Source organism: Fusarium solani, assembly GCF_023522795.1.
Source record: "Fusarium solani strain SB1 chromosome Unknown bctg00000008, whole genome shotgun sequence".
Taxonomy (NCBI): domain Eukaryota; kingdom Fungi; phylum Ascomycota; class Sordariomycetes; order Hypocreales; family Nectriaceae; genus Fusarium; species Fusarium solani.
Window position 1 is genome coordinate 2,121,627 of NW_027072148.1, and position 25,798 is coordinate 2,147,424.

Below are 25,798 nucleotides of genomic sequence, written 5' to 3' on the forward strand. Positions count from 1 at the left end.
TTTTGGTGGGGGAAGCTTCTAGGCCCCGTTTACCGGCGTCATCGGTGGTGGGCAAAAACGGCTTCCCGGACAGGGTTACAGGGCTTGAGGGCCGCGGTAGGCAGCTGATGGCCCTGTAACCCCCTGCAAGCCAGTGACTCTCGATCTGCCTGAACCAGTAAGACCTAGCGTGAGCAGACGCCAGAAACTGGGGGACCGGGTGCTCCGTTATCAATCGCCACGCAGAACAGTGCCGGCCAGGATCGGAGGTTGGATAATTGCATACGCATCAAAGCGGATCTAACACGGCCCCACTAATATCCGTGCTTGTTCGACAAGGTTGCCATGAGGCTTGCCTGCCTTGAACATCAACTCACAATTCACAACTCAACCATCGGCATCCTCTCAAACGAGATGCTTTTATTCAACTGGCATCAACGATAGACTCACATCGAAGTAAAGGAGCTGTTTCATCGGCGCATCAGGCGCTTGCCTTACCATCATCATGGATCCATCAGCCTCGGGGACCTCGAGCGCCCTAGTGCGCAAGAGGACAGACACAGACTTGATGCCTCCGCCTCCTCCAGCAAAGAAAATCAAGCGCCCCAAGCAGGTTCTTGACGAGGACACTTACACAGAAACACTTTCACAAATCATCGCCCGCGACTTCTTTCCTGGACTGTTGGAAACTGAAACTCAGCAAGAGTATCTGGATGCTCTGGATTCCAAGGATGCTGCCTGGATCTCGAGCGCTGGTCGAAGACTGCAGCATGTCATGACTCCTGGGCGCCGAAATACGCCTCTACCATCGCAGTCAAGATCGACCCTCCCTGGAGATCGGACACCTTCAGCATATGGTGGAGACACACCTGCCTCGGTCGCCTCAACTACTATGGGACCACGGCCACGACTAAACACCAGCATGAGCCTGTCCAAATTTCAAGAAACTTACACCAGTGAGGACAACGAGAGCTTCTATAAGCTCGTCGACAAACAGAATCAGAAACGTGCCGAAAAGTATGCCTGGCTCTGGCGCGGCAACAAGCTTCCTTCAAAACAGATGATCAAGCAGAAAGAAGTCGAGGACAGATTGAGTCAAACGCGAAGCCTCACAGATGACGGTTTCAAGCGGGATCGATTGGCCATCAAGGACAGGGACGACCGCCCAGCACGACCAGACACCTGGGATGCGAAGCCCAGGAACAACTTGATGTTTGGACCTGAGGGAGTGGAAGATGGAGTTGTTACTGTCTCTCAAAAAGCTGAAGAAGCCTCCAGGATGGCGCCCAAGTCTATCTCATACGAGAACACGAGAATGCCCCAACCTCGAATTCCGCAGCGGCCACCATCCCCCACCATGTCGTCAATACGGGATGCCATTGCAGGCAAGCCTCGTGTAGGAGACCAGGACTCGAGCGCTGTGGGTGGTGGAGAAACACCACGGGTTAACGGATACGCCTTTGTTGACGATGAGGACGATGAGCCGGAGCCTGTTCCAACTGTTCCCATCATCAATCTCGGCCCAGGTGATGCGAGCCCCAACCCCTTTCGGTTACAGGAGCAACGCAAAAGAGAGAGCCTTCACGAGCGGATGGTGGATCGAATATCGCAATCGAAAAAGGAATCTTCGCGGAATGGCCTCACGGGCAAAGTCGATAAGACACCCGTGCCCAAGTTTCCGAGCAGCCCGAGGGTCACTGGAAGCCTTACTCCTGCGGCTCAGAGGCTTTGGAGCAAGATTGGAACACCTGGGCGAGGCTCCTCTGGAAGCTCATTCGGACAGTCTAAGCCTATGACTCCCAGGGGCTCGCTACTAAGGTCAGTGAGCAGAGCCAGCTCAAAGCCCAGGCCAAACCCATGATAGATGAACCGAGCTTGACGAGGGGGCCAGATTAGGAAAAGGGTGGGTCAACAGGTTGAGATAACCCCGAATGTAAGCATTGAGTCTTGAGATTCTTTTTGAAAGAGCTTTGCGGCAACCACGAGCAGTTTAGATACCTACGGTTTTCCTTGTCGTTGGCATACATAAGCAAGGAGCATGGGCGTTATTAATACAGCGTGGATTTGAAACCACTTTGAAACCACTATTTTTGTTAACCAACAACGGGATGAGCCGTCTTTAGCAGTTTCAGGGGTACCCCCACCATCCACTCTAAGTTCACTCGACATGGCGACAGGCGCGCCAATCGCGACGATAACGCGTCAACTTGATCCTCTCCCATTCAACATAATACCAACCATGGTGAAGACGAAGATCAAGACGGTCGACGAGCTCGTCGACGAGACGCTTAGCGATGACAATAGTGACGGCAGTGACGACAGCCACGTTTTCACCGACGAGGAGCTGATTGGCGCCTCTCTGCTCAACACCCGGACCTCAGAGCAATTCGCATCCAATTACAAGCTCGATCCTGAATACCAAGTCTCCATACATGTCCCCGACGTCGGTTTGGTCGATATGCCTCTCAAAAAATCGCAGGCCCGCCAATTGATCGCAAAAGCGCATCCCCCGGCGCCGCATGACCACGGAGGCGGTACCACCACTGACGCTTCTGCTGGGAAGATATGGGAGCTGGGTCGAAACCAATTCGGCTTTGGGGTGGCCAGTATTCCTGCATCACGTATTCCGCGTCGTCAACCCGCCGAATGTTTGGCAGCCCCCAGTCCAGGTCGAGGTCGAGAAGATGGTCATATACGAAAAGGGCGCCACGTACGAGACACACACTGAGTATGCCCTCCATACATGATTTCCCCCAAGCTACCACTGGTGACTATGGCGGGTGCAGCATCGAGAAGAGGAAAGGCGTGTTCGGCACTGTCATCATCAGTCTACCATCCAAACATGAGGGTGGAGACATGCTGTTCGAGTATGGCGCTTGATGATCGCATGGTGGCGCGAGATCTCACATTTGATGAGAAGCACATTCTTGACCCGGACAGTTTCGGCGAGGTCAAGGGCAAGTGGGTTGGTCTGCCGGGTCATATTCATATTGCCACAGGTGCTAACACATGATCAATAGGGGTTTGAAAGACAAAGACGTGTGTCGGTATAGTGCCTTCCTCTCCCCTTCGGATGGCTCGATGTCACTAACCCCCGAGACTCAGTTCATCGCCCTGGTTCCCCATGACGTATTGGCCTCATTCCTAAAGTGTGATGGCGAGATACCGCCCGGCACCCTTGAGCCACTCATAGCCTTCTTTTCCAGGTCGTTCATGCGCCCCGGAGCCTCAAGGTGTGTGCTCGATACCTTGCTGCATCTCTCCAGACTGCCAGAATTTATGGAAGCAATATTTGGCGAAACTTTGGCGCTCTGCCTCAAGGCCTTTGTTCAGTTTGGAGAGTGTCAGTATTTCAGAGCGGCTGCTATGCACCACCAGAGCACATTACCACTATCCTTCTTTAAATGGCTGCGAGGCTGGGTAGTGGCTAGCCCTGACAAGGTCCTTGAGCGATTCATGAACATTCGGCAATGGTATATCTCTATCGAAGACTACTACTCAGACAATCCGCTTACTGACTTGTGCTAAGGTATCACTCGCCATCTCATTGTGCGGACGTCCGACCGACCAGTTCAAGTTCATAACCCAATTAGCACCTCTCCCCTCAAGAGACTTGGCTGGTGAGGTCTAAACACCAAAACGAATGCTCGACTGGGCTCGAGCAATGATCCGCTCTTGCCTGGACAGCATGGGGTCAGCTAACCTTGGCCAAGAAGCGGGATCGCTCATTGCTGATCTTTCACTATATTTCAGTGATCCGGTCGCCTTCCTGAAGGAGACGTACGTCCTCCCAAGGACCATGTTGCCTTAGATCACAGTGCTAACCGTTGACACAGCGCCTTGCCCAAGTCCAGGGGCATGTCCAACCCACTCCCGTTCCATCTCAGGTTCTTGGACCAATTGAGGAACCTGATCGTCAAGGAGGGGCTGCCCGGGAGGAAATACTCGCATCTATTCAAGGAAACGTCCCGTTGGCTCATTGAAACGGCAGATTTCGCCCAGTTGTCTGGCCAAATATCTGGCGAAAAGTCAAAAGCCGTCAACCAAGATCAGCTTGAATACAAGGTCAAAAATGTGAGGATTACCAACTTTCTCGTCTGCCTCATCAAGAGAAGCACCAAGTCGGATGACCTCGTGTCTCTATTCGCTTCCAAAATCGTCGCGGATGCTCCACGGTTTCGAGCCACCGAGTTCGCGACATTGTGGATGCCCTTGCTTTGCGAAGTCCCTGGCAAACTCATCAAAAATAAGATACCCCTCGACACGCCCTGTTACCAACAGTTGTGCTCTGCCTTGGTCAAATCTCTCCTCGACAACTTGGTCGGCCCCGAGCCTGTCGATACTGAAAGCCAGGCGCGAGGCAGCGTAAGTTGTGGCTGCGTCTACTGCACGCAACTAAACGAGTTCCTTGCCGACTCATCACAAAGCGTCGGTACTCTTCCTATAGCCAGGACAGAACGAGAGCACCTAAAAGACGAGATCAAGTCAGCAGGCATCGACTGCAAGCGCGAGGCACTGCCGGGGGACAGCCCTTGCACGCTCATGACCAAGGCGCCGTCTCCGCAGCATGTCGAGAACCATGAGGCCTGGGTTAGTCGGCAGGAGACTGCCTACAACCTACTGAGGAAGATGGAAAAGAGTCATCTTGAACAACTACTCGGCCCTGATTACTCACTATTCCTCGGCCTAGAGCGGACAATACATCCGCCGGCGGCGCCACAGCCCGTCGCTAGGATGAAACGGAAGGTGTCGGATACTGACATTGTCGACTTGGGTGGTGAGAAGAAGAAGAACTTGAAGATAACTAACTTTTTCACCAAGAAGTAAATGCGGTGGCTTGGGTCGAGGTTGCACGTGTACGAATTTACGTGCGAGTAATCAATGATTTGCAGCTTTGGACTTGCATCACAGAAAGATACTGGTTCTCAAATCCATGTAAAGGGACACGCTTATCATCAGAAAGAGCTCGCGGATCATATCTGTATCAATACACCCATGCCCTGCCAATAGGTAAGACGAATAAGGGATACGAGGTAAGTACGACCACAACGGGCTTGTCCCAAGCTTAACGGGATTCTTTTGACTCCAGGTGAGGCTGCATCTCGCCTTGTTGGAGGCTGTGTATGCTCAACACCCCAACAGTGATAGCCTTTCCACCTCGACGAAAGCCCCAGCAACCACAACCAGAGCCATCAAAGTAATATAAGGGAGTTTCACCCTTTCCCTACTGTCCCGGGCGGACGGTGGCAGGCCTGGTTAAAAAAAAAGATGAAATTTGAGAAATAGAGTTCCAGACATCTTATACCAGGTTCGATTCTGCCATATATCTTCTGACATCTTTATTGTTTTGCCAATTCGGACTACTTTTTTTACCAAGTATTACAGACTTTTACCCAACAGCTTCAATTCCTCTCTATCTGCTAATCACTTTCAAGTTTTTACACATTCGTAATGCTGCAGGTGGTCATGGGAGCTGTGAGAGCGACGATCTACAGACACAACTATGTCATAACTGCGGTAGAAATGCCACAACTAGAGTTTCAATTGCATCACATGAACAGATTAATGCATTCAATTCAGTCCATAAACAATTATTATCGTCTCTAAATGTGTCAATTTGCTTCCGCTCATCATCGTGTCCACCCATCTCGCAACCCCCTTAGTTGCATGACCCATCGATTAGATCATGGACTTTTTTCCCCAATAACCTCAACCCAGCAATCCCACCTCTAACAGCTGGCAGCCAACGCCAGCACGCCAGACAAAACTCGAAAACCCGTCGATCGATGCGCGCCCGGTCACGAGAGGCCGCATAAGCCCTCATGAGGTTCGTCGACTTCGCCATCGACCTCGCAGCGGTGCTCAATGCCTCCCGAGGCGTCGCTGCAAAGCATGTCGCCCTCCGGGGTCGGCAGCTCGAGAATTATAGTCGGACGTCGAGTGTTGCTGCGGCGCTGAGGAATAGAGCTGCACAGAGGGGAGCTTATGAGAGGACGGCTGCTACGGAGGAGAGCGATGAGGTCGTCTACGAGCAAGCTGCGCCGACTGCGCAAGCTACGGAACCGATAGTCGAGACGTCGAAGGATCGAGTGCAGACACAGGAGGTCAAGACGGAGGCTACAAGGACAGAAAAGACGCCTTTTGATGGTGCTATTCCCAGTTTCAGGCCGAATCCGCCACAACAAGCAGCTCCCAAGCCAACACAGGAGGAACTCGATCTACCACCGGGAATCGACGTCAATATCTTTCACACCACAAGAGGGTCCATGATATTGGATCAATTGAAGAAAAAAGGCAGACCGGGAGCTCCCCACCGCGTCCTGGAGCTGGAGGACCTGCGAAGGAGCATCCTCTACGGAATTGGCCCCTGCCGCCTCCAGTACAGCCTGAGCAGAGCTTCAAGCCAGCTCCTGAGAAGCCTCGAGAGCCTGAGGTCAAGATTGAGGAGGCACCGGTCCAACCGGTAACTAAGCCTGTGGAGGAATTGGCTACTCCTGCGGAGGAACCGACCACGCCTCAGCCAGAGGCTCCCTCAAAACCTGAGCCCGAGAAGATTGACGAGAAGGTTAACGAAAAGGTTGACGAGAAGATTGATGAGGAGGTTGTCCAAGCTGCAAAGGAGATTGTCGGCGAACCTGTACCACCCCAAACTCCCGCATATTCTCTTCGAGAGTCCAAGGTTCCATCCTCCCGCATCAGCCGAATCTGGAACTATGGCGGTCTCGCAGCTGGCATGCTTGGAGGAGCCATGACCGAAGGCGTCAGCCGAGCCTTTGGCGGCGGAGGCGAAGGATCCATCCTGCTCAGCGGCAAGAACATGGAGCGCCTCGTCGCGAAGCTCTCGCGCATGCGTGGTGCCGCTTTGAAGCTCGGTCAGATGATGAGCTTCCAGGACACAAAGATGCTCCCGGCTCCTATCCAGGAGGTGCTGCAGCGTGTTCAGGACCGCGCTGATTACATGCCCGCCTGGCAGCGTGACCGCGTTCTCGCTGCCAACCTCGGTGCTGAGTGGCGAGACCTGTTTAGCGAGTTTGAGGAGAAGCCCATCGCTGCGGCGTCCATCGGTCAGGTGCACAAGGCGGTCCTCAAGAACGGCAACCGAGTCGCCGTCAAGATTCAGTTCCCTGGTGTCGCTGACTCTATCAACTCGGACCTTGACAACCTGAGCATCCTCCTCACGGCCACCAAGCTCCTGCCCAAGGGCCTGTACCTTAACAAGACCATTGACAACGCTCGTCTCGAGCTTGGTTGGGAGTGCGACTATGAACGCGAGGCTAAGTGCGCCCAGCGCTACCAGGAGCTCCTCAGCTCTGAGCAGGATGTGTTCCTTGTACCTTCAGTCTACCCTGAGGCCTCAGGCAAGCAGGTCCTCACTATGGACTTTATGGACGGCATCGGTGTGACACGCATCACGTCGTTTACACAGGAGCAGCGAGACTGGATCGGAACCCAGATCCTTCGCCTATGCCTCCGTGAGATTACTGAGTTCCGTTTCATGCAGACGGACCCCAACTGGACAAACTTCCTCTACAATGCTGACCTCGAGAAGCTTGAGCTGCTCGACTTTGGTGCCTCGCGAGAGTACCCTGAGGAGTTTGTGACTCAGTACGTCCAACTCCTCGCCGCGGCATCTCGCTCCGACAAGGCGGCCGTCAAGGACCTGTCGGAAAAGCTAGGCTACCTGACGGGTCTCGAGAGCCGGACCATGGTGGAGGCTCACACAAAGTCAGTCCTCACCCTGGCAGAGCCATTCCTGGCCAGCGCCCCTGAGGTGTACGACTTCAAGGATCAGACCATCACGGAACGTGTCAAGGCCCTCATCCCCGTCATGCTTCACGAGCGACTAGCGCCCCCGCCTGAGGAGACTTACAGTCTGCACCGCAAGCTAAGCGGCGCATTCTTGCTCTGCGCGAGACTGGGCAGCAAGGTGCGGTGCAGAGAGATGTTTGAGGAGGCCCTCGCCAAGGGGGGTTATCTCGAGGCTTGATAGAGCTGTTGTAATGTATCATGTAACATAGTCTTGTAACACTACTAGACCATTCTCTAACGATTTGGGGATATATAAAATAGATCCGATGGGTATGAGTAGATGTAACCTTTTTTTTCATGAGGGTATATACTGAATGAACAATCTCCCAAGACACACACATTAACCACGCTCCCTCGCCCCCTGAAGCCAATCCAACTCCTTCTTCTCCTTGCCCGCAACCTTCTTCCTCTTCCTCTCGATAGCCCTGTCGACCTGCCCCTTGCTCATACCCTCGTACCGCTTCACCAGGAGCTGCTTCTTCTGCTCGCTCCTCTTGAGGTAGAAGGGCGTCTTTCCCTGCGCCACGAGCTCCTTCTCCTTCTTCCTGTGCTCCTTTAGGAGGTTTTCCTCCTCCTCCTTGCGCTTGCGGGCCTTCTTCCGAGATTCCATCGCTTGGAGCTGTCGCTTTAGATCTTCTTTTGTGTTGGTGTCTTTGGTCTTCTTGATCTGTGCGCGGAGATCGGACATTTCCTTTTCGCGGTACTCGTCCAGGAATGCATAGGCCCTGCTGGCCTTTTCCTCATCCACCTTTCCTACAAGAGGATCAAACCGCGGATCGCGATACTGCCGTCTCGTATCGGGAATGATCTCGCGACGGCGCGAGACGGGCTTCTTGGAGGTCTGCTCCTGGGGCGCGTGCTTGGAGGATCGCTTGGGCTTGGGGTCGTCCTTTGATCTGGTCGGTTTTCGGGGGGCGGGGGTTGTTTCTGTGCGTGAGGATTCGGTCGTTTGCTTGGAGGATTTCGAGCGGCGGGATGAGGATGGGAGGGAGGCTTGGGCTTTTGCAAGGGCGCCGAAGGAGATTGAGGAGAGGTCGACTTTGGGGGCTTGTTCTTCGGGCTAAGGATGTGGTTAGCGATGATATACAGAGAAACATGGATAGGAGTTACATACTTCGGATTCATCTTCTGATCCTTCTTCCGAGTCTGAGCCTTGCTCATCTTCATCATCCTCGTCGTCGTGTTGACCTCGAATACCCTCCTCCTCAACCTCATCATCATCCTCACTCGAAGAACCCTGGCTCTCCGGATCCTCCTCCCACTGATCCTCCCTTCTCGGACGCACCCTCCTCTCCAACCCCAGCGCTGTCGACTTGCGCTTGAAAGCCATGTTGTCGTCGTATATGAATAGTACCTATGTATAGGTAAAATGATGGTGGTTGGCTGCTGTAACTTTTTTTATTTTTCGACCGATAAGCCCCACGATACGCTTATCTTAGCATCCAACCTCCCCGATACGTGAATATCCTCAACCTTTGATCTAGGTACCAAGGGGTTTTTTTAATCTGATCTGCCCCGCGCTAGAGAAAAGAAAACGGTTGCGCGCCAATTGAGATCGCATCTTGTAAATACCATCTTCGCTTCTCCTCCTCCTAATGTCACACAAGCTTTCGACAGCAGCATCTTTGAGTATCCGTCGCTCGCTCGGCGCCTACACCTCGCGCATCGTTAGACACTCGCAGTCTTACTCTTCCTCGTCGCATTATGTCTCTGGCCTGCTCCCGTCCAAGACAATGACGGGATATACTACTTCTACGGCGCCTGCGCCCGTCGCGATACCTGGCCTCACACTCGCTGCGCAATTAGTAGACGCAGCGCCAAAGAAGAAGCCCTACGTTATTCCGAGAATACGAAACCGTCGGTCCAAGTATGCCGTCCTCAACACCATCATAAACCTACCTAGCTAACTCTCTCCTCTTCAGAACTCCCTCCGGCCCCAGAGATGAAGCCAATTCCGCAGACGCCAGACAAAACCGTGCCTCCTCGCCTCCAAAGGCCCCTAGCAATGAATCCGGTGGTGTCCCAAACCCAACACCTCAATACATGGCTCAAGCCCATCTCGAACCCCATCGCCTCCCCCAGCCGCGCCGCATCCTCATCGTCATGGACCTCAACGGCACCCTCCTCCACCGCCCCAACAAGCGCCGCCCCTTCCACTTCGTCGAGCGCCCTCACGCGAAAGCATTCCTCTCCTACTGCCTCGACACCTTCCACGTGGCCATCTGGTCCTCGGCCCGCCCCGACAACGTGAGCAAGATGGTTGATCAGCTTCTCACCCCGGAGCAGCGCGAGCGATGCCTCCTCGTCTGGGGCCGCGACACCTTTGGTCTCTGCCAGGCCGACTACGACGCCAAAGTCCAGGTCTACAAGCGCCTCACCAGCGTGTGGTCCGACCCCCGCATCATGGGCGCTCACCCTGCGGTTCAGACTGGTGGCAAGTGGGATCAGACAAACACCATTCTCGTCGACGACTCGCTCGAAAAAGCCCGGAGCGAGCCCTTCAATCTTCTCCAGATCCCCGAGTTCTCTGGTCTGTCCACCGAGATGCCCAATGTCCTACCTCAGGTTCACGACTACCTGAACAACCTCGCCCACGAGGCCGACATTAGTCGATTCGTCCGTCAATCGCCCTTTAAACTCAACCCAGCCTATACTCTAGAACAAGCTCCGGCCAAGTCCAAAGCCAAAGAAAAGGCCTCAGCCAAAGCTGACTGAGTAGATGGTAGCCAGGACTAGACTTGCATTGTTTGGCTTTGCTTCGTTAAAGATACCCCGAGGCTTCGCTCCTCTTTCCAAATAGACATACAAACACTTTACTCAGAATAGTCAGATCACGTCGGGTCAGATCAGGCAGGCAGGCAGGCAGGCGCATGGTAGTTGCAGCAACGCTCTGGTATATTGTCCGTCGTCTTCTTCAAGACACCATTTTGTTTGTTTGTCCGGGCATTACGTCCAACAAGCTGCCGGCCCGGAGGCCTTCATGAGGCATACAATCATCATAAATCATTTCCCCATCCCAACCCATTTGGTTATCCGTAAGCCATTATCATCATCCCTTTCCCTTTTTTTCCTTTTGATTTGATTTTTTTTACTTGAAGACCTTGCCGTCAGCAAGGGCGTACTCCTTGTCACCGACCTTGATGCCCTTCTCCCAGCCCCAGGCATCCTCGACGAACTGTCGGTCCTCGGGCTTGGTGGGGTCGAGCTTGGTGAACTCGTAGCTCTCGTAGTCGGGAGCGACATCGAAGGCGGGGAGGTACTCCTGGCCTCGGACGACAAAGGCACCCTGGATGACGGAGTCGTTGTTCTCGCCGTAGACGGCAGCGCATCCGAAGATGTACTTGCGGGAACCCTCGAGACGGTTGTTGAAGCCGCCAATCAGGTTGTTGGACATGAAGGTGAGGGTGAGCTCATCGTTGTACTTGTAGTCAACCTTCCAGATGGACCACTCCTCGAAGTTGAAGTTCTCCCAGAAGTACTTCATGGCCTCGTCGTGGTTCTTGATGTTGGAGTACTGGCGCTTCCACTCATCGAGGGGGAAAGAGGGCTTGCCGAGAAGCTCAAGAGGGTGCTTGGGCTTGGGGGGAGCGGGAGCGTCCTCAGCGGCGGGGGCGGCAGCAGGAGCGGGAGCCTCCTTCTCCTTCTTGGGAGCGGCCTCCTTCTTGGGCTGCTCAGGCTTCTTGGGAGGAGTGTTGGTCAGGGCGGGGGTCTCGAGGAACTCGACCTGCTCAGCAACCTCGGAGAAGATGGGCTGGCTGCGGACAGTCTCGAACCAGCGGGTCAGAGCGGGGTGCTCCTCGCGGTAGGTCTTGTCAAAGAAGAACTGGAAGCCACGGAGGGTGATGCTGGCGGCGAAAAGATCAGCGAGGGTGATGCGCTCGCCAACAAGGTAGGTGTTGCGGATGAGGTGGTCCTCAACGACGTCAAAGGCCTTGAGGGCGGCCTTGGAGGCCTCATCGACGTTCTTCTTGTTGTAAGGAACAACACCCTTGAGGGGCTCGATCCAGGCACCGAGACGGGGAAGGACCTCAGAGTTGAAGAAGGACAGCCACTTCAGGATGGAGGCATAGCTGAAGATGGTCAGCGACATGAACTACAAGCTCATGTGTGCGTGTCATCAACTTACTCCTGCTTGGTCTTGCCGAGAAGAGTGGTCTTCTCGTTCTGAGAGGTGACTATTGGCGGGGTTAGCAAAGCTCCCGACACACAATTGGCAGCAACAGGCAGCAAGAAATGGGGTTGCAAGTCAGAAGTTAGACGGTATCCACACAATGTCTTCTGAGGAAGAAATCTCAGATAGGGATAACTGTATAATAAGGCTAGGTCATCATTCGCAAGGGGGAGGAGGGGTAGCTGAGAAAAATGAAATGAAAAGTGGTGTCATGCTCCATCACTAGCTTCACGTACTGTAGATGGCGATGGCGATGCACTCGGAGAGAGCGAAGCCATCCTCGCCGACAAAGGCGGGGATCTTGCCCAGGCCGTTGGCCTTGAGGTGCTCAACGGTAGGGTTGCCCTTCTCGGCCTCAACAATGTTGAGCTCGATGTCGTTGGCCTTCGCCACAGCGCGGATGGCGGTAGAGCGAGCGTTGTTCTGGAGAACCCAAAACTTGTCAGTAACGACATCGCGAAGCTATTGTCTTTCAAGAGCCGAGAAGATGTACCTCGCGGGTGAAGAGAGTTCCGAAAGCCATCTTGGATGCTTGCTGAGCTTGCAGCTGTGAACAAGTTGACGAGGAGGATGAGGAGGAAGAAGAGAAAGTAAGGTTGAGGAGGGGGAAATTTTTTGAAGGCGGGAGAAGTGTGTCAAATTGCATGCCCCGCGCTAGTGTTACTGCCCGAGCAACGACGAGGTATTTGTGGCTGGTGCTGCGGGCGGTGAGGGGGAGGTGGCTGGTATTGAGAACATGTGGCAGAGTTCTCCACGTGATTGGGCGGATGAGGCCGTTGCACATCCGATTCTCGTGAAGATTTTCTGGCCCAGCAGTGAGTGAACCTCGAGGTCCGATCCGCCATTTCGACGGGGCCCCCTCCGATCCCGCCATCATGTCAACATTCACGAAAGGCCTACGGCAACTACGATGCCAGGGCCAGCTCCTGCGCGCACAATGGCCCCGAGCCGCATGGCAACCGCCCAGCTTCCATCTCGGCCTACGAACTCTCAACACCGAATCTACGGATGCCCCCAAACATGACCAGACCTCATTGGCCGAGTCGAGGCTCCCGTTGCCCTTCCAGGGCGTCAGACATGCACGAACGATCCCGTCCACGGCCTCGTACTTCTCTCGTGAGCCCCAGTTCAACGAGATGTACATCCGAATTGCTCGGCTCTTCACCAAATATCACCACCTTCCGACACTACCCTCGAGCGAGGCTCCCCTGACGGCTTGGGTCAAGCTACCGGAAATGCGATCGAAGCTCGGTGAACGAGTCAAGGCCTCCCACTACGCCAAGGTTATTCGGGTTGCCAAGCGGCTCAACCTCATTGAGCCCACGCTCCTCCCAGAGGAGGTCAAGGTTGCCTTGGAAGATTTCAAGCGAGATATCAACCCATTCTTGAACGTACCGCACCCCGTATCCGTCGACAAGTTCGGCCGTGCCGTCGGAGTCGGAAAGCGAAAGGAATCTACTGCCCGCGCTTGGGTTGTTGAGGGCACGGGAGAGGTTCTGATCAATGGCAAGACGCTTAGCCAGGCCTTCGGCCGTGTCCACGACCGTGAGAGCGCCGTCTGGGCCTTGCAGGCAACTGAGCGGTTAGACAAGTACAACGTGTGGGCGCTGGTGGAAGGCGGCGGAACCACCGGGCAGGCCGAGGCTCTCACGCTGGCCGTCGCCAAAGCTTTGATCGTGCATGAGCCAGCGCTCAAGACGGCTCTTCGAAAGGGTATGTGCAGTGACATTTTCCTTTTCCATGACGAAACTTTTCGAGTGAGAACTAATCTCACCATCTTCCAGCCGGTTGTATCACGAGAGACCCAAGAACTGTGGAGAGGAAGAAGCACGGCCATGTCAAGGCCCGCAAGATGCCGGCCTGGGTCAAGCGATAAGCAGATTCTGCCACAACTTGATGATGAGGGACTTTGGAATGAGTCTGCGTCTGCAGCTGTGGGGGTGGTTATGAGAAGGATAGCGAACGGGCCAGCCACGCCCTTACTCGCTCATCCAACCTGTACAAAACAATCATCGTGTAGTTTTAGGATCCCGAATCTAGGCTTCAGCCCCGAGGCGAGGTTGAACGTTGCAATCGTCACTGTGGCCAACAGGTCGTATTCGTTGCGAGAATCAAACGTGACATCCACATGTCGGGGTATCATGGGGTCGTCTATCTTGCAGCCTAGTCCTTGGTGATGGATGTCGAATCTCTGCCGTCCAACGCCACAGCTGTCAATCTCCAACAATGAATGGCGTTCGATCAGGGACTTTAATTCCGGCCCTTGACTATCCCATCCCATCCGTCATGGTAGGTTGAGATCTCAGGAACACCTCATCCGATGCATGGGAACCCTGGGCACGAAATGCCAAATCGACCTTCGCTTCGCTCGCACCTCTCACCGATAGTGATGGCGTGCATGGCTGCAGGGGAGAGCGGCCTCAAGATGTGATCCAGGACGATATCACAGGTCCATAACTGTGATGAACCGGCCGAGCCGGATCAAGTCACGGACCAAGCCATGAGCACCCTGCAAAGCGTTCCTGTACGGTAATTAGCAAGCCACACGTGGAGTTGGTGGCCCAAGCCGCTGCCGAATAATGCTGTCCATCAGACCATACTGAGCCTCTGTCGCCGCGTTGGTGAGTTGATGGCCTGGACCAACTGTAGTGTGCCCCTGCAGCAGAACGTGGCACTGAACCGAGCGCACCATTCAATCCAAGACAGGGACGGCCATAGGCAGTAGGCCTTGGATCTGGTCAGAACTCGGACTTAGCCCGGTGTTGGTGGAGCAGGCAGTTGGATCCTTGGGAATGGCGATGGCACTGGCTGCTCGATCGCCCGCTCAAGAGGAGTTCAACACTGGCAAGGGAAGGAAAATATCGCAGACCGGGCGGTGAAGCGTTTCGCGTCTGATGCGAGCGCGTCTCCCAGCTCATTCCGTGGTAATTGCAACCTCTCCACACAACATGTGGCACCAGGGCGGCATATGCTCAAGGATGAGCGGGATATTAAGGCACAACACCATGTGGAAGGCACACATTTTGCGCATGGAGAAGGGCCACTGATTCGTTCAAGCCGTTTAAATTTCATACACGGTCGGCAGACCGTGCTAGAATTAGCCCTCCGGAGGTGGGCAAGATGGTCGGTAGTGGTCATGGTAGCGGCAACGGCACCAGCTGCAGAGTGGATTTGCTGTAGAATCGAGAAGGTTTCTAGAAGAGTTTGGGTGGGGTGGTCGGAGATGTTTCAGCCTCTCTAGGCAGAGCGTTCCGGTTGGTCTCGACTTCCAGGTTTCAGCGGCGCAACGGTGTGCTGGCGGGTCGATGAGTTGGGAATCCTCCGAAGGAAATGATGGATAAGCGAGAGAGGCTAACGAGGAAGATGACGGCATCGGACAGCAAAGTCGAAGGCTGGCATCACGCGGCGCGCTCGAGGACTGAGGATTGAGGCCGTCGCCCAGGCCAGGCCAACGCGGGTCCAACTTAGCCCTGATGGAAAGGTCTGATGAGAGGTACGTCCTCGCGACGGAGGTGGAGCGTCGAGCGTGGGCGGACTGTGGTTTGAGGTCGGCGTCTGGGGCGGACGCAGCCACGAGTGGACAGCAAGCCCTGTTGCGGGCAGAAAACCGTTGCGGCACTCTGTACTTCGGTACCTTTGTTCTGGTCTGGTCTGGTCTGGTCAGGTCAGTGCCATACGGACCGGTATCCGCACAAAGTCGGCTAGGCGGGAGGGGAGGGGATGGGAGGGGAGCAGAGTCCAACGCCTCCTGGGTGAGGCTGAGATCGTCGTCGCTTGATCTCTCGCTCGCTCGCTTGCTCGCCCAGTACGGGACGGCCCAGTTTCGCAGGGCAGAAGACGACGGGCCAGTCTAATGCCGCGCCTTGCAGGCTTGCAGAACGGGGCTCCGAGAGATGCATCTTTGCCGCGCCGCCGCGTCGATGGCTGGCTTTGACGTCCACCCGCGAGCATCTGCCGGGTAGCAGCATCTGCACATCATCCGCATCGGCGCGAGAGCTCATAGCTCTTGGGGAACTTGCCGTAGAAGCGTTGCCTTGCTGATTCCATTGCAGGGCCGAAATGCAAGGCGAACAGGAGTGTAACCCATGACATGATGACCTCCAGTTGGCCAATGGCTCTGGCTGTGGGCAGCACCATGATTGGGCTCCCAGGCTGAGAGCAACGGGCAGCTCTCTTGGATGGGACACTAGCACAGCGCTATTCTCGCCCCCTCAGCTCCAAGCCAAGGTCGGGGAGGGGACAGCCCTCATGCAGAGCTGATGCGCGTTCCCCTTTGCAGTGCTAGACGCGCGAAACATGGTCCGATATGCGCGTCAGCTAGTGCGCTTCAGCAGGAATCCCTGCCGGTCAGGTACCGGTACGGGACCTAGAGTGTTGTGTGGAGTCGTGGATGGGAGGGAGATCTTGGTGGCCACCCTGGGTGACATTTTGGTCAGTACAGCCGTTGGAGATGTTTGATGTAGGGTAGCGATCGTCGCGTCAAATGCGGGCGTTGATCCTGAGGCGTTCCAGCCAAAAGTGAGGCAGGTCTAGGCGCGTATCATCCTGGAGTGTGTATATGGTTCCAGGAAAACAATGCGCCGTGAGCCATTTGATGATACAGCGGTGTTGTTTTGTGTGTTGTTTTGTAGCTCGCATTTTGGATATCAGGAACAATTTGGGGTTATGCGGAGTACGCTCGGTTTATTGGTCCCATCGTGTAAGCCACGCTGGTTTCCCCTGTGAGATGTTGGCCGGCTGAACTGTGGCGCCTGCAGCAGAAACTGGCAGGCTGGGGAGTACCTGAAGACCCTGGAAGACATCTGAGAGCATTGGCAACAGGAGCTGAAGAACGACATCGACAACGACGTGTGACTGTGAAGTGCAACTCTCAGCATTAGCATGGTTCTATAGCTTCTTCTTTCATGCTGCCTGCCTATTCGAGCCTCCTGCATTGATATTATAGTAAAGGATCATTCACTCACAAGCACCAGTGATGAAAATCGCCACCAGCCTCACCTTAATTCTTAGCTTAACGTCGTGTAAGTTGTTGCCTCACAATGATCAGAATCAATGGGCTTGGCCACTCCTTTGTCCTGATATTTCTGTCACCCTGGGAGGGATGGTGCCTTCCCCCACTGAAGTCAGCCCCGCGATCAAGCTTTCATTGGCAGGTGCCCTGGATACCAAAAAAATTCCCGCCTGATGGCAACCGAGAAAGTGCCTTTGCCCCTAGCATCGGGTTAGACATCGCCTTTGTTTTTTCTTCACCTTTCACACGATGAGCTGGGATCCAGGGGTCATCTCATCCTCCACGACACGACCCATCAAGGACCCGTCCTATGCCCGTCTTGCCCGCATGCTTCTATCCTCTACGACCTGGGCGTTCTCCAAGCCACTATTGGCTTCCCGTCGGAAGAGAACGCAACGCTAGCACGCGCCAGCACCAGGTACGAACGTCGCTGTGTTTTCGTACCTGTACTCCGTGCTCCGTCCAGCCCTGGATCATCACCTTCTTGGACTCGGGGGCTCGTGCTGTTGTGGTTTGCACGTCCCGCCATCGCACTCTCCGAAGAAGACACACGGGCCGGTTTACATCCAATGCATCCAAGCTCAGGGAGACAACACGTACACCGTTTGCACGAACATCCGCAATTCCAAGCAAGGCAAGGATGCTAGTCGTTATCGCCCTCCTGCAACGATTGGTCAGCGTTTATTCGGGCTCTTCTCTCAGGATCCTCTCCGAGTGGATAAACACTATGCCTCAATCTGGCTCAGTTCTACTGCTTACTTTCTTTTCCTTGGCCCGTAGTCCAATGTTCCAGCATTGCTTTTCCCAATGCTGTCAAATTCTTCCTCGTTCTGGACCCTGGGCCGCACCAAACCAGGCAGGAAAAGCCAGAGCCAAGAGGAGTTTTTGTTTATTCGGACGGGAGGGCGGGAAGAGGAGGAGACATCTGCACCAATTGATGTTGCTGTCTTAGATCCAGCACTGTTGTCTTGCTTTTTACCCTCAAAGTTGATCCTGCGATCAGTTCTAACCCCTTCCAAGACAACGATCGATACCCCAACATCGATTGACTGCGGAACCGACATCCCCAAGTCTTGGGGATCAGGGCTTGACTCTTGACAACCGACCTGGCCCAAAACCGCTTAACCGCGTTTGACCACGGCACTCGTTCATCCTTCGGCCGATGGTGTCTGGACTTTTCTTCTTCTCAGCCGACCATGGACGGCGCATTGGATCGTCGGCATGCTGTGTGTGTTAACGGCACACGCTCCCTACCTACCCGTACACCCTTGCGCCCTGCCGCCCTACTTGGCTCCCGCAATTGTTTCGGCCTTTCGTTCAACAGCGGGATGCTACGATGCTACGACTTCTCTGCGCATACATACGATGCGGAACCAGCTTCCAGAAGACAAGACCCCCAGGGCCCAAGGTGCGTGCGTCCTGACCTGACTTAATCCATCCTGTGGTGTGTGCTTGGGCAGAAACGTGCCAGTAATAATTCAGGATGGCGGGCCTTGTCTCAAGTTGGCAATAACCCACTCGACTCTCTGTGGTTAGACTTTGCAATCCTCCACTCCAGGGCAGGCCTAAGCACCCCCATTCAAGCCCCGTTCATTCCTCTCTCACACGCTACTATGCACCCGAATAGTAATACACCACCACCGCCTTGCACCACTATCGACTCCCCTCCCAAGGGCCCCAGGCCTCCGCGGACAAGCCCCAGACGACGCAAGCTGCAGGCGGTTACAGCAGCCAAATACCGGTCACCATCAGCGCATGCAGTAGACGCGGAAACGCAGAAGCAACAGCAGAAGCAACAGCAGCAGCAACAACAACAGTATCAGACCCGCGTCGAGTCTTGGTTGTGTGTCGTCTGCGTTGCTTCTCGGTTGCCGCAATTTTCAGCTGCCACTCACCGGCAAGACAGGAATGGAACTCGCTGGCCAAGAAGTTTTGACCAGAGCTTGGAGCTCAAAAGACTCCGAGCCCTTGAGAGCCAGACAGATGTTGGAGCCGCTGTTCAGCGCCAGCGCCCGCCTCGGCAGCCTGGATACGCACACACTCCCGGATTGTCCGTTGGAGGCGCAGAGCGTGGTCGGTAGTCACTGAAGCCGAGGAGAGGCCCCAGTTTCTATTGTGTCCACCCCGGGTTTAGGCGCACACCCAGACAAGCCACGTCGACGAGCTGCCCATGCCCTCCTTCAATCTTTCTTCGCGCCTCTTACCAATGTGCCGGGCCAGGGGGGCGGGTTGTGAGGACTCAACGCCGATCCTCTCTCAATCTCCAAAGCCGTTGTCTTGAGCCCTCTACTCCGTATTCGCTGGCTTAACACTTGACTGTTGTTTTCGGGGCAGCCGTTGCCAGCCTTTATCGGTGCCTCATCAGGATCCTGTCCTGTGAGCCAGCCAAGTCCTGTCTGCCGCGTTGCCTCACCTATGCCGCTTCGATCCTCCGTCCCTCCATGACAGAGGATGCAGAGGACGTCGATGCCATGCCACCCACACTGTCAACATGGCTTGGGTTACACATGTCTACGATCTATCATGCCTCTTGGAGACATTCCCCATCATCGTCCACTGCACCAGTCTTGACGCCATCTACACTGCGTCTCTGGGTGACAGACTAAAACCAACCGCCTCACCTTACCCTGTCTTTGACAGACACACGCCCACACCCCTCCTTCTCTTCTCGCGACCCCCTTCGAATCACACTCCATCAGTCATTCTTTTGCCCCTGTCGCCGCCGCCAAACAGTGGACCCGAGCATGTTGCAGTGCAGCAGAGACTGCGATGCCTCTGTGAGCAAATACGCTATATAGATGCCATGGCTATCCTCTTCCATTTCAGAATTTCGTCATCTCTGCGATCTGTTTCTATTCCCGTGGCCCCACAGCCGGCCCTCCGACCTTCTAGCAACCCTCATCGTTACTAGCTGCCCTCACTTAAATCTTCGCCGGCGGGACTAGAAGCCCGTCGTTACCCCGACTCGGCGGCCTCGGACGCCTGTACTGGCTTAGTGAAGGCTTTTCTGAGCGCTCTGGTCCCTCGTCGAGACCCTGGTGCGGTGTCCTGGGCCCAGCAGATCGAGGTGGGCTCGAGCTTGTCATGCCGAGGGCTCCTGCATGGGGCTTTGGCCAGGATACTCCCAGTAGAGCGCAAGACAACGGTTTTGACAACTCATCCCAATCAGCCCTGGGCCCCCAGAGCCCCAGACCAAGCTACTCAGCGGGCCCAACGCCTCGCTCTTCGTCATCCTTCTGGACCTCAAGTGTCTACCGGGCATAAATGGCACTAGTCTCTAGCTCGGCTACCTTGTCATTGGGATTCGACTTGATAACTACCTTGCTACACCCAGGTCCCCGGCTGAGCCAGCTTCCCTGCCTGACCAGTGAATCAGTTGGGCTTGGTTGCGAATAATAGGCCAGCGGCACCCTGTTTGTAAACTCGTTTGCGCTCTCTCACTTCGACTACTACCTCGCCTAGCCATCGATTCCCTGCCTCACCACCCCCCCGACCATCGATCATCGCGACTACTCCAACCGAGTGGACTTTATCCCAACGACCCCGCGGTGACCCCTCCAGCATCATCCTACTACTGTACCGGATTATCTGTGGCCCTCTACCATCTTGCGCGCGCAGATCTACCTGTACCTACCTACCTAGGCAAGAGAACATCACTTGCTCCGTTCTCCCTCTCTCGACGACAAAGCTCTAAGGCTTGTGCGATCTCTCGGGTGTATTTGAAACTGGCCGCCGTACACTCAGCAGCACTACCGGTCACCCATCGGTTGGGATCGACGGTAGGGTCGTGTGGGAATCAAGGTCTTCGGGGGATGGACGACCCGAATCGGCTAAGGAGGCAGAATGAACCGCCGGTTCATTCAACCCCCAACCAGAGATACTCGCTCAACGATCCCTCCCAGCCGCGCCGTTCTCTCGCCGGAGCCTCCAGCGACAGGTACCGGCCTGCGTCCCTCGCTTCCTCGTCTCCTTCAGCAGCAGTGCGAGGGATGGGGGGCTCGGGCAACTACAGCAGCTACTATCCCGAACCCAGCGCATCCTTCTCGACGGCAAACATGCCTGGGACGGCCATGGCTTACGGGTCCGAGTACGGCCAGGACTCGCGCCAGCAGCCTCAGAGCTTTGGCGGCTACAACACAGCCGCGACCATGATGTATAACGTGGCCCAGCCTGGGGCGCAAAACCCCGTCTACGATGCGCAGCAATTTGGATCACGGCAACCTGCAGCTATGCAGATGATGACGCCGGATGTCGCCTCGACATACTTCGGATCCGAGACAGGAAGCACAGGCGGTCCGGGCCTGCAACAGTCGGCGCAGGGCTCAAGCGGATCCGCAAACGTGTACCAGCAGAGCAATGCGATGAATTATGCGAGCAACATGTCGAGCGTGGGCGCAATGCCCCAGGCGACCGCGAGCGCCGATGTTTCCATGGCAGAAGATCACGAGTACCCAGATGGCGCACTAGAGGAGAAATGGGTCAACTACCAGAGACAATTGGGCACCATATTCCAAGAGATCATGAATGGATCCCTAGAAAGCGCATCCGAGACATTGCTGAGCGTCACCAGCTGGCTGTTGTCTCAGGTGGCAGACCTTGGTATGTGTTGTCGCAAACCCCAAGAGCATGGGTGGGAGCAGAGCATCAGGGCAGGACGACATGGCTGACCAAGACTGCAGGCCTCAATTTAGACGATACAAACCTCCACGCCGATCGAATCAAGTTATGGGACGATTTCAATCACGCCTGGTTAAGCCTAGGCCAGCGCCAGATGGAGTTGATGACTTCATCCCAGCCATCGAGATCGCAGAGCCTCATGTCAAAGGCCATGATTAAGAAGATGGGTAACGAATTAATACGTTTATGCGACGGGATCGAGCGCCACGGACTCGTCGACTACCAATACGGGGTGTGGGAGGAACAGATAACTGCCGGTATGCCCAAGACTCTCCTGACCAAGGCCCGACCTCGTGATGGCTAACAGAAGCGCATAGTTCTCGAAGACTGTCTGGACCTCTACGAAGTCTCAGAAGAAGCCAGCGGAAGCGGCGGAGCTCGATAAAGATTCAAGCCGTCCGTCTAGCACAGACTGTGACTTGCGGCACCCTCTTGACATGACATGGGCATCGTTTTGTCACTCGATACGACAAAGAGACGTGACCCTTGTAATTAGGGCGCGGGGGTTGGCGGCTGTATTGCGCCACGGCACTTCGGACCAACCGCCTCGACATTGACGCCTGTTTTCCCCTTTGGTCACTGACACTTTGGACGCGCAACTACGCATCCATCCCACCCACTTTCTTGCGCTTTGGCGGCCGGACCGGATGGCGAGGTGAAGGGATGGAGTTTGAGAAGGGGACCCGCCCTCCTCCTTCGGTATTGTTGCTTTTCTTTTGAGTTTTTTTCTTTCTCCGTTGGGTTTGCTTTTTCCCTTTGAATTTTTTGTCCCTCTTACAACGGTTTTTTATTTTTACGTCCTGGGGTTCCGTTTCATATGATTGCAATGGAAACGGACCCGGGTTGATGTCATTGGATGTACGGTAAGCCCATTGGGCAGGTTCACGATTTTCCTTGGATGCTTTTCACCCTTTCTCTCCTTTGGCGTCCGTTGCTAGGGGTAGACTTGGGCGCAGAACAGCGATTATTCATGACTGCATGGCGGGGGGTTTAATCGGAGAAAGGACTATACAATATGCTACGCTACGCTACGGATACGGGACACACACAATGTCGGCTACGGAGCGGAGAGGATCGGAGGGGGGTAAGGGGAGGGGATAAAAAAAGGAACGGACATGAACGGGCAGGGCCGATGTGGGAAAGGGCACGCGGTTAATGACTTGAAGGCAAAGGCGTTCAGACTGAGTTGCATTGCCTTGTTCTGACTGGGTTGGCGAGGTCGGTCGGTCAGGCAACAAGACAGGACAGGACAGGTCGCGGTCAGGCAGGCAGGGAGGGAGTGAGTGGGTTTTGCTTTCCAGACGAATCTCGACATAGACTTGGTTACTTGCTTGTACGTATGTACTCTATGTATTATTAGCCCGTTGGGAGCCTTGCTTATACTTAGAAGGGCTAGGGCGGATGGGACTTTGGGAGGTTGGGCGAAGGGGGGCGGGAATGGAAGCCCTCACGGGTTGGCTGGCCGGGTGGGAACGAAACACTGGGACGAGACGAGGCGTTTATTTGGCCTGGCCATGGCATAGCACATACATACATCGGATGGCACACGGACACACATGTATACCTGACGAGATGGAAGATCCGGAGTAATAGACATGTATCATTATCACTCTCGACCTGATCTCGGTTGACTGCAGTTGTGACTGACTGACTGACCTACTTGACATGATAATGACATAGTAGCATGCATCTAGTTGTGAGAGAGTTGGCTGGGCCTATGGTAGTTTCGAACCAGTTCCCACCCAACCACAAGAGGAGGGATGCAACGATGGTGTGTTAGTTCATGCCCAACTCTGGCTTGAAGAGGGACGACACAAACGCCCGGCTTCGTCCCCGCAGACGCGCCATGATGGGAAAGGACAGCAAATGGTGGACACTGCAGCGGGTAGGAACCTGGAACCTGGCCCTCTTAGTAAGGGCAATACATAAAAACAGCACAAGAGAAAAAAAGGAAAAAAAAAAGAGGTCCATCCCCAAAAGAGGGGGCGCGGCGGCCTAGCAGGGAACAAGGGGGAAGAGTGTTTCCGTCGTCGGCCAACGTAACATGAAGGGGAATGCTTGCGAAGGAGAGCCGAGGCCACGATGGGAGAAAAATTGGAGAAATGTATGTCAATGGAGAAGATATCGAGAATGAGTAAAAAAGAGATGGCTGAAAGTTGTTTTTGACCGCTACTGCATGCGATGAAGCTGGGCTTTGGTGGGTTATCGAAAGGTTAGCATCGTGGGTTTCTTTCTAGTTTTGGCCTTCTTGGGCAATTCGCCGAAGGTGGTGGAGGTTGGAGGAGGTATGAGCTTTGAGCTCTGATCCATGGGCTCATGAACACGTTTTTTTTTTAAATGTGATTCTGTCTAAATGTGACTTGATTTATTAGGAAGGATCGAGGGTTCTTCTGTCTGGATCTCACTTTTAGGTGCCAGGGGTTGTTTCTTCAGCTGCGGGTGTGGCTGTTGTTTGCGCAGATGGGCGGACTGTGGAGGTAGAGTTCATGTATCGGAAACAACTATGGAGCTCAGTTGATAGCTGTAGGAGAGAGGTTGGAGAATGACAACAGATAGACCGGTGTGAGAGAGAGGGACGCGAATGCCGGGCTTCTCATGCTGCTGAGCGGCACAGTCAGTCTCAGAGTTTCTATGGCCAACGCCTGGGTTTCTCCTCCTTTCTATCTTTGTCTCCCCGAGTTATCCCGGCCCATATTAAAGCGGCCACATAATGCGGCCTGGTCTGTGAAGAAAGAGGGAGGTTGGAGGAGAGGAGAGAGTCAGCGGGCAGCATATCTCTTACATGCACGTAAGGAGACGAGAATAGCAATCACCATTCACAACCACCCAATTTTATTCATGCATCTGAAACAAGAGGTTCTAGCAAGGTCACGTTTTTTTTTTCTGTGCATGGGGGAGGTCAGCTCAGCTCAGCTCAGCTGAAATGGAGGGAGGGGATGGATGGATGATCCCCCTTCCCCATGCTCTTCAGCTGGGTGATGCACATTGGAAAATGCTAAAGGTACATGGCCGAAGTACAGGTACGGGCGAGTCGGTTAGCTTCCCGCAGGCGGGCTCCCCAAGCCTTTCTCATGCAGGTACCTGAAAGCAAGTCTCTGCCCTACCCGGCCAAAAAAAGGCTGAGCCAATGGGGAAAGGCGAGGCCGTTTTCTGACTGGTCAGGGTGGCTTGCGAGGGCGTTGCGCTCTGTGTCAGGGCGTGTGAGTGGAGAGGAGAGTGAAAGGAGGAGGGGAAAAAAAGGGATAATGGGAAAAAAAAAAGAAACATTTGGCGTATTCTATTCTATCTTGAGGTTAGTACGTGCTTCTCAGAGTTGCACTCGGCCAGACTCCCTACAGTACATTACAACAATTAGGCATTCTTCTCCCCCATGGCGGATGCGCCATTGTCGCTTCCATCGGAAAATGCCATCGAGTCCAAGACGCTGTAAGCACTGAAACCAGTTAGTTTAGTTTCGACGCCCAAAAAGATTGCAACCTTTACCTCTAGACATGCAGGTGTCGCGCAGGGGCTAGGGAGACGAAGAGGGTGGGCACTTAATCAAGTCGCGGTTTCGATTTGGGCATGCCAGAGATGGATGATTGGGGATGGGCAATTCGTGCTGATTGATTTGACTCGTGTTTGTAAAGGGGGGGTTGGGTCTGCACCTCACTTTCACACTGCATTGGATGGATGCAATCAAGCAAGCTGTGGGCAATGATACTAGTCCTTCCCTTGGCTTCCATCCTTCAAACCTCAGACAAGAGGTAACAGAGGTGGAAACCTCGGCAGTCGCGTTTCTGCTGCACGAGAGAGGATCCGACTCGTCCTCTGATTTTCCTTGGTTGCTGCGTCGATTTCAATCCCGAGTTTTCTGTCTAGTGAATGTCACTCTCACCAGGACACGAACTGTATCCAAAGTCAGAATCAGGTGATTTCGTACTCGGGCAGACGGGAACTTTAGACTTTAGGGCTATAACTTCTCTAACGGTCGGGTTCTTTTTTAGTTGATTCATGGAAAAGACTACTCTAAGTGCTGTAGTAGTATTGGGTTCGTTCTAGTTGCAACAACATGAACCGTTCGATTTCCAAGGCGGCAGTCGAGGCAGGAGCCACCTAGAGGACCCCTTCTATATTCTACTGTATTATAGGCGGGGGTTTCCTTTCATCCT

At 54.4% G+C, this 25,798-nt stretch overlaps 10 protein-coding genes across 10 annotated transcripts; 7 read left to right on the forward strand and 3 right to left on the reverse strand.

The window, feature by feature from the left end:
* Positions 1-484: 484 nt before the first annotated feature.
* Positions 485-1,840, forward strand: MRS44_012715 (uncharacterized protein; the record flags this gene model as incomplete). The annotated part of the gene is made up of 1 exon (XM_046276059.2): positions 485-1,840. The coding sequence occupies one exon, from the start codon at positions 485-487 to the stop codon at positions 1,838-1,840; it is 1,356 nt and encodes a 451-aa protein (XP_046132821.2).
* Positions 1,841-2,146: 306 nt separating this feature from the next.
* MRS44_012716 (uncharacterized protein) lies at positions 2,147-4,806 on the forward strand (the record flags this gene model as incomplete). The annotated part of the gene is made up of 5 exons (XM_065618887.1): positions 2,147-2,689; positions 2,738-2,940; positions 3,000-3,452; positions 3,667-3,759; positions 3,816-4,806. The coding sequence occupies 5 exons, from the start codon at positions 2,147-2,149 to the stop codon at positions 4,804-4,806; spliced, it is 2,283 nt and encodes a 760-aa protein (XP_065474959.1).
* Positions 4,807-5,801: 995 nt separating this feature from the next.
* On the forward strand, positions 5,802-7,966 carry MRS44_012717 (uncharacterized protein; the record flags this gene model as incomplete). The annotated part of the gene is made up of 2 exons (XM_065618888.1): positions 5,802-6,215; positions 6,278-7,966. 2 exons carry the CDS (start codon positions 5,802-5,804, stop codon positions 7,964-7,966), a joined length of 2,103 nt encoding a protein of 700 aa, XP_065474960.1.
* Positions 7,967-8,128: 162 nt separating this feature from the next.
* MRS44_012718 (uncharacterized protein) lies at positions 8,129-9,118 on the reverse strand (the record flags this gene model as incomplete). Its single annotated transcript, XM_046272714.2, has 2 exons — positions 8,129-8,848; positions 8,903-9,118. The coding sequence occupies 2 exons, from the start codon at positions 9,116-9,118 to the stop codon at positions 8,129-8,131; spliced, it is 936 nt and encodes a 311-aa protein (XP_046132818.1).
* Positions 9,119-9,383: 265 nt separating this feature from the next.
* On the forward strand, positions 9,384-10,503 carry MRS44_012719 (uncharacterized protein; the record flags this gene model as incomplete). Its single annotated transcript, XM_046269380.2, has 2 exons — positions 9,384-9,655; positions 9,711-10,503. The coding sequence occupies 2 exons, from the start codon at positions 9,384-9,386 to the stop codon at positions 10,501-10,503; spliced, it is 1,065 nt and encodes a 354-aa protein (XP_046132817.2).
* Positions 10,504-10,876: 373 nt separating this feature from the next.
* Positions 10,877-12,482, reverse strand: MRS44_012720 (uncharacterized protein; the record flags this gene model as incomplete). The annotated part of the gene is made up of 4 exons (XM_065618889.1): positions 10,877-11,858; positions 11,915-11,963; positions 12,196-12,397; positions 12,453-12,482. The coding sequence occupies 4 exons, from the start codon at positions 12,480-12,482 to the stop codon at positions 10,877-10,879; spliced, it is 1,263 nt and encodes a 420-aa protein (XP_065474961.1).
* Positions 12,483-12,834: 352 nt separating this feature from the next.
* MRS44_012721 (mitochondrial 37S ribosomal protein uS9m) lies at positions 12,835-13,835 on the forward strand (the record flags this gene model as incomplete). The annotated part of the gene is made up of 2 exons (XM_046270897.1): positions 12,835-13,672; positions 13,744-13,835. 2 exons carry the CDS (start codon positions 12,835-12,837, stop codon positions 13,833-13,835), a joined length of 930 nt encoding a protein of 309 aa, XP_046132815.1.
* Positions 13,836-15,660: 1,825 nt separating this feature from the next.
* MRS44_012722 (uncharacterized protein) lies at positions 15,661-15,960 on the reverse strand (the record flags this gene model as incomplete). Its single annotated transcript, XM_065618890.1, has 1 exon — positions 15,661-15,960. One exon carries the CDS (start codon positions 15,958-15,960, stop codon positions 15,661-15,663), a length of 300 nt encoding a protein of 99 aa, XP_065474962.1.
* Positions 15,961-18,166: 2,206 nt separating this feature from the next.
* Positions 18,167-19,051, forward strand: MRS44_012723 (uncharacterized protein; the record flags this gene model as incomplete). Its single annotated transcript, XM_065618891.1, has 2 exons — positions 18,167-18,378; positions 18,598-19,051. The coding sequence occupies 2 exons, from the start codon at positions 18,167-18,169 to the stop codon at positions 19,049-19,051; spliced, it is 666 nt and encodes a 221-aa protein (XP_065474963.1).
* A 410-nt stretch (positions 19,052-19,461) lies between these two features.
* MRS44_012724 (uncharacterized protein) lies at positions 19,462-21,951 on the forward strand (the record flags this gene model as incomplete). The annotated part of the gene is made up of 4 exons (XM_046269379.2): positions 19,462-19,747; positions 19,972-20,217; positions 20,433-21,569; positions 21,650-21,951. The coding sequence occupies 4 exons, from the start codon at positions 19,462-19,464 to the stop codon at positions 21,949-21,951; spliced, it is 1,971 nt and encodes a 656-aa protein (XP_046132813.2).
* Positions 21,952-25,798: the final 3,847 nt, after the last annotated feature.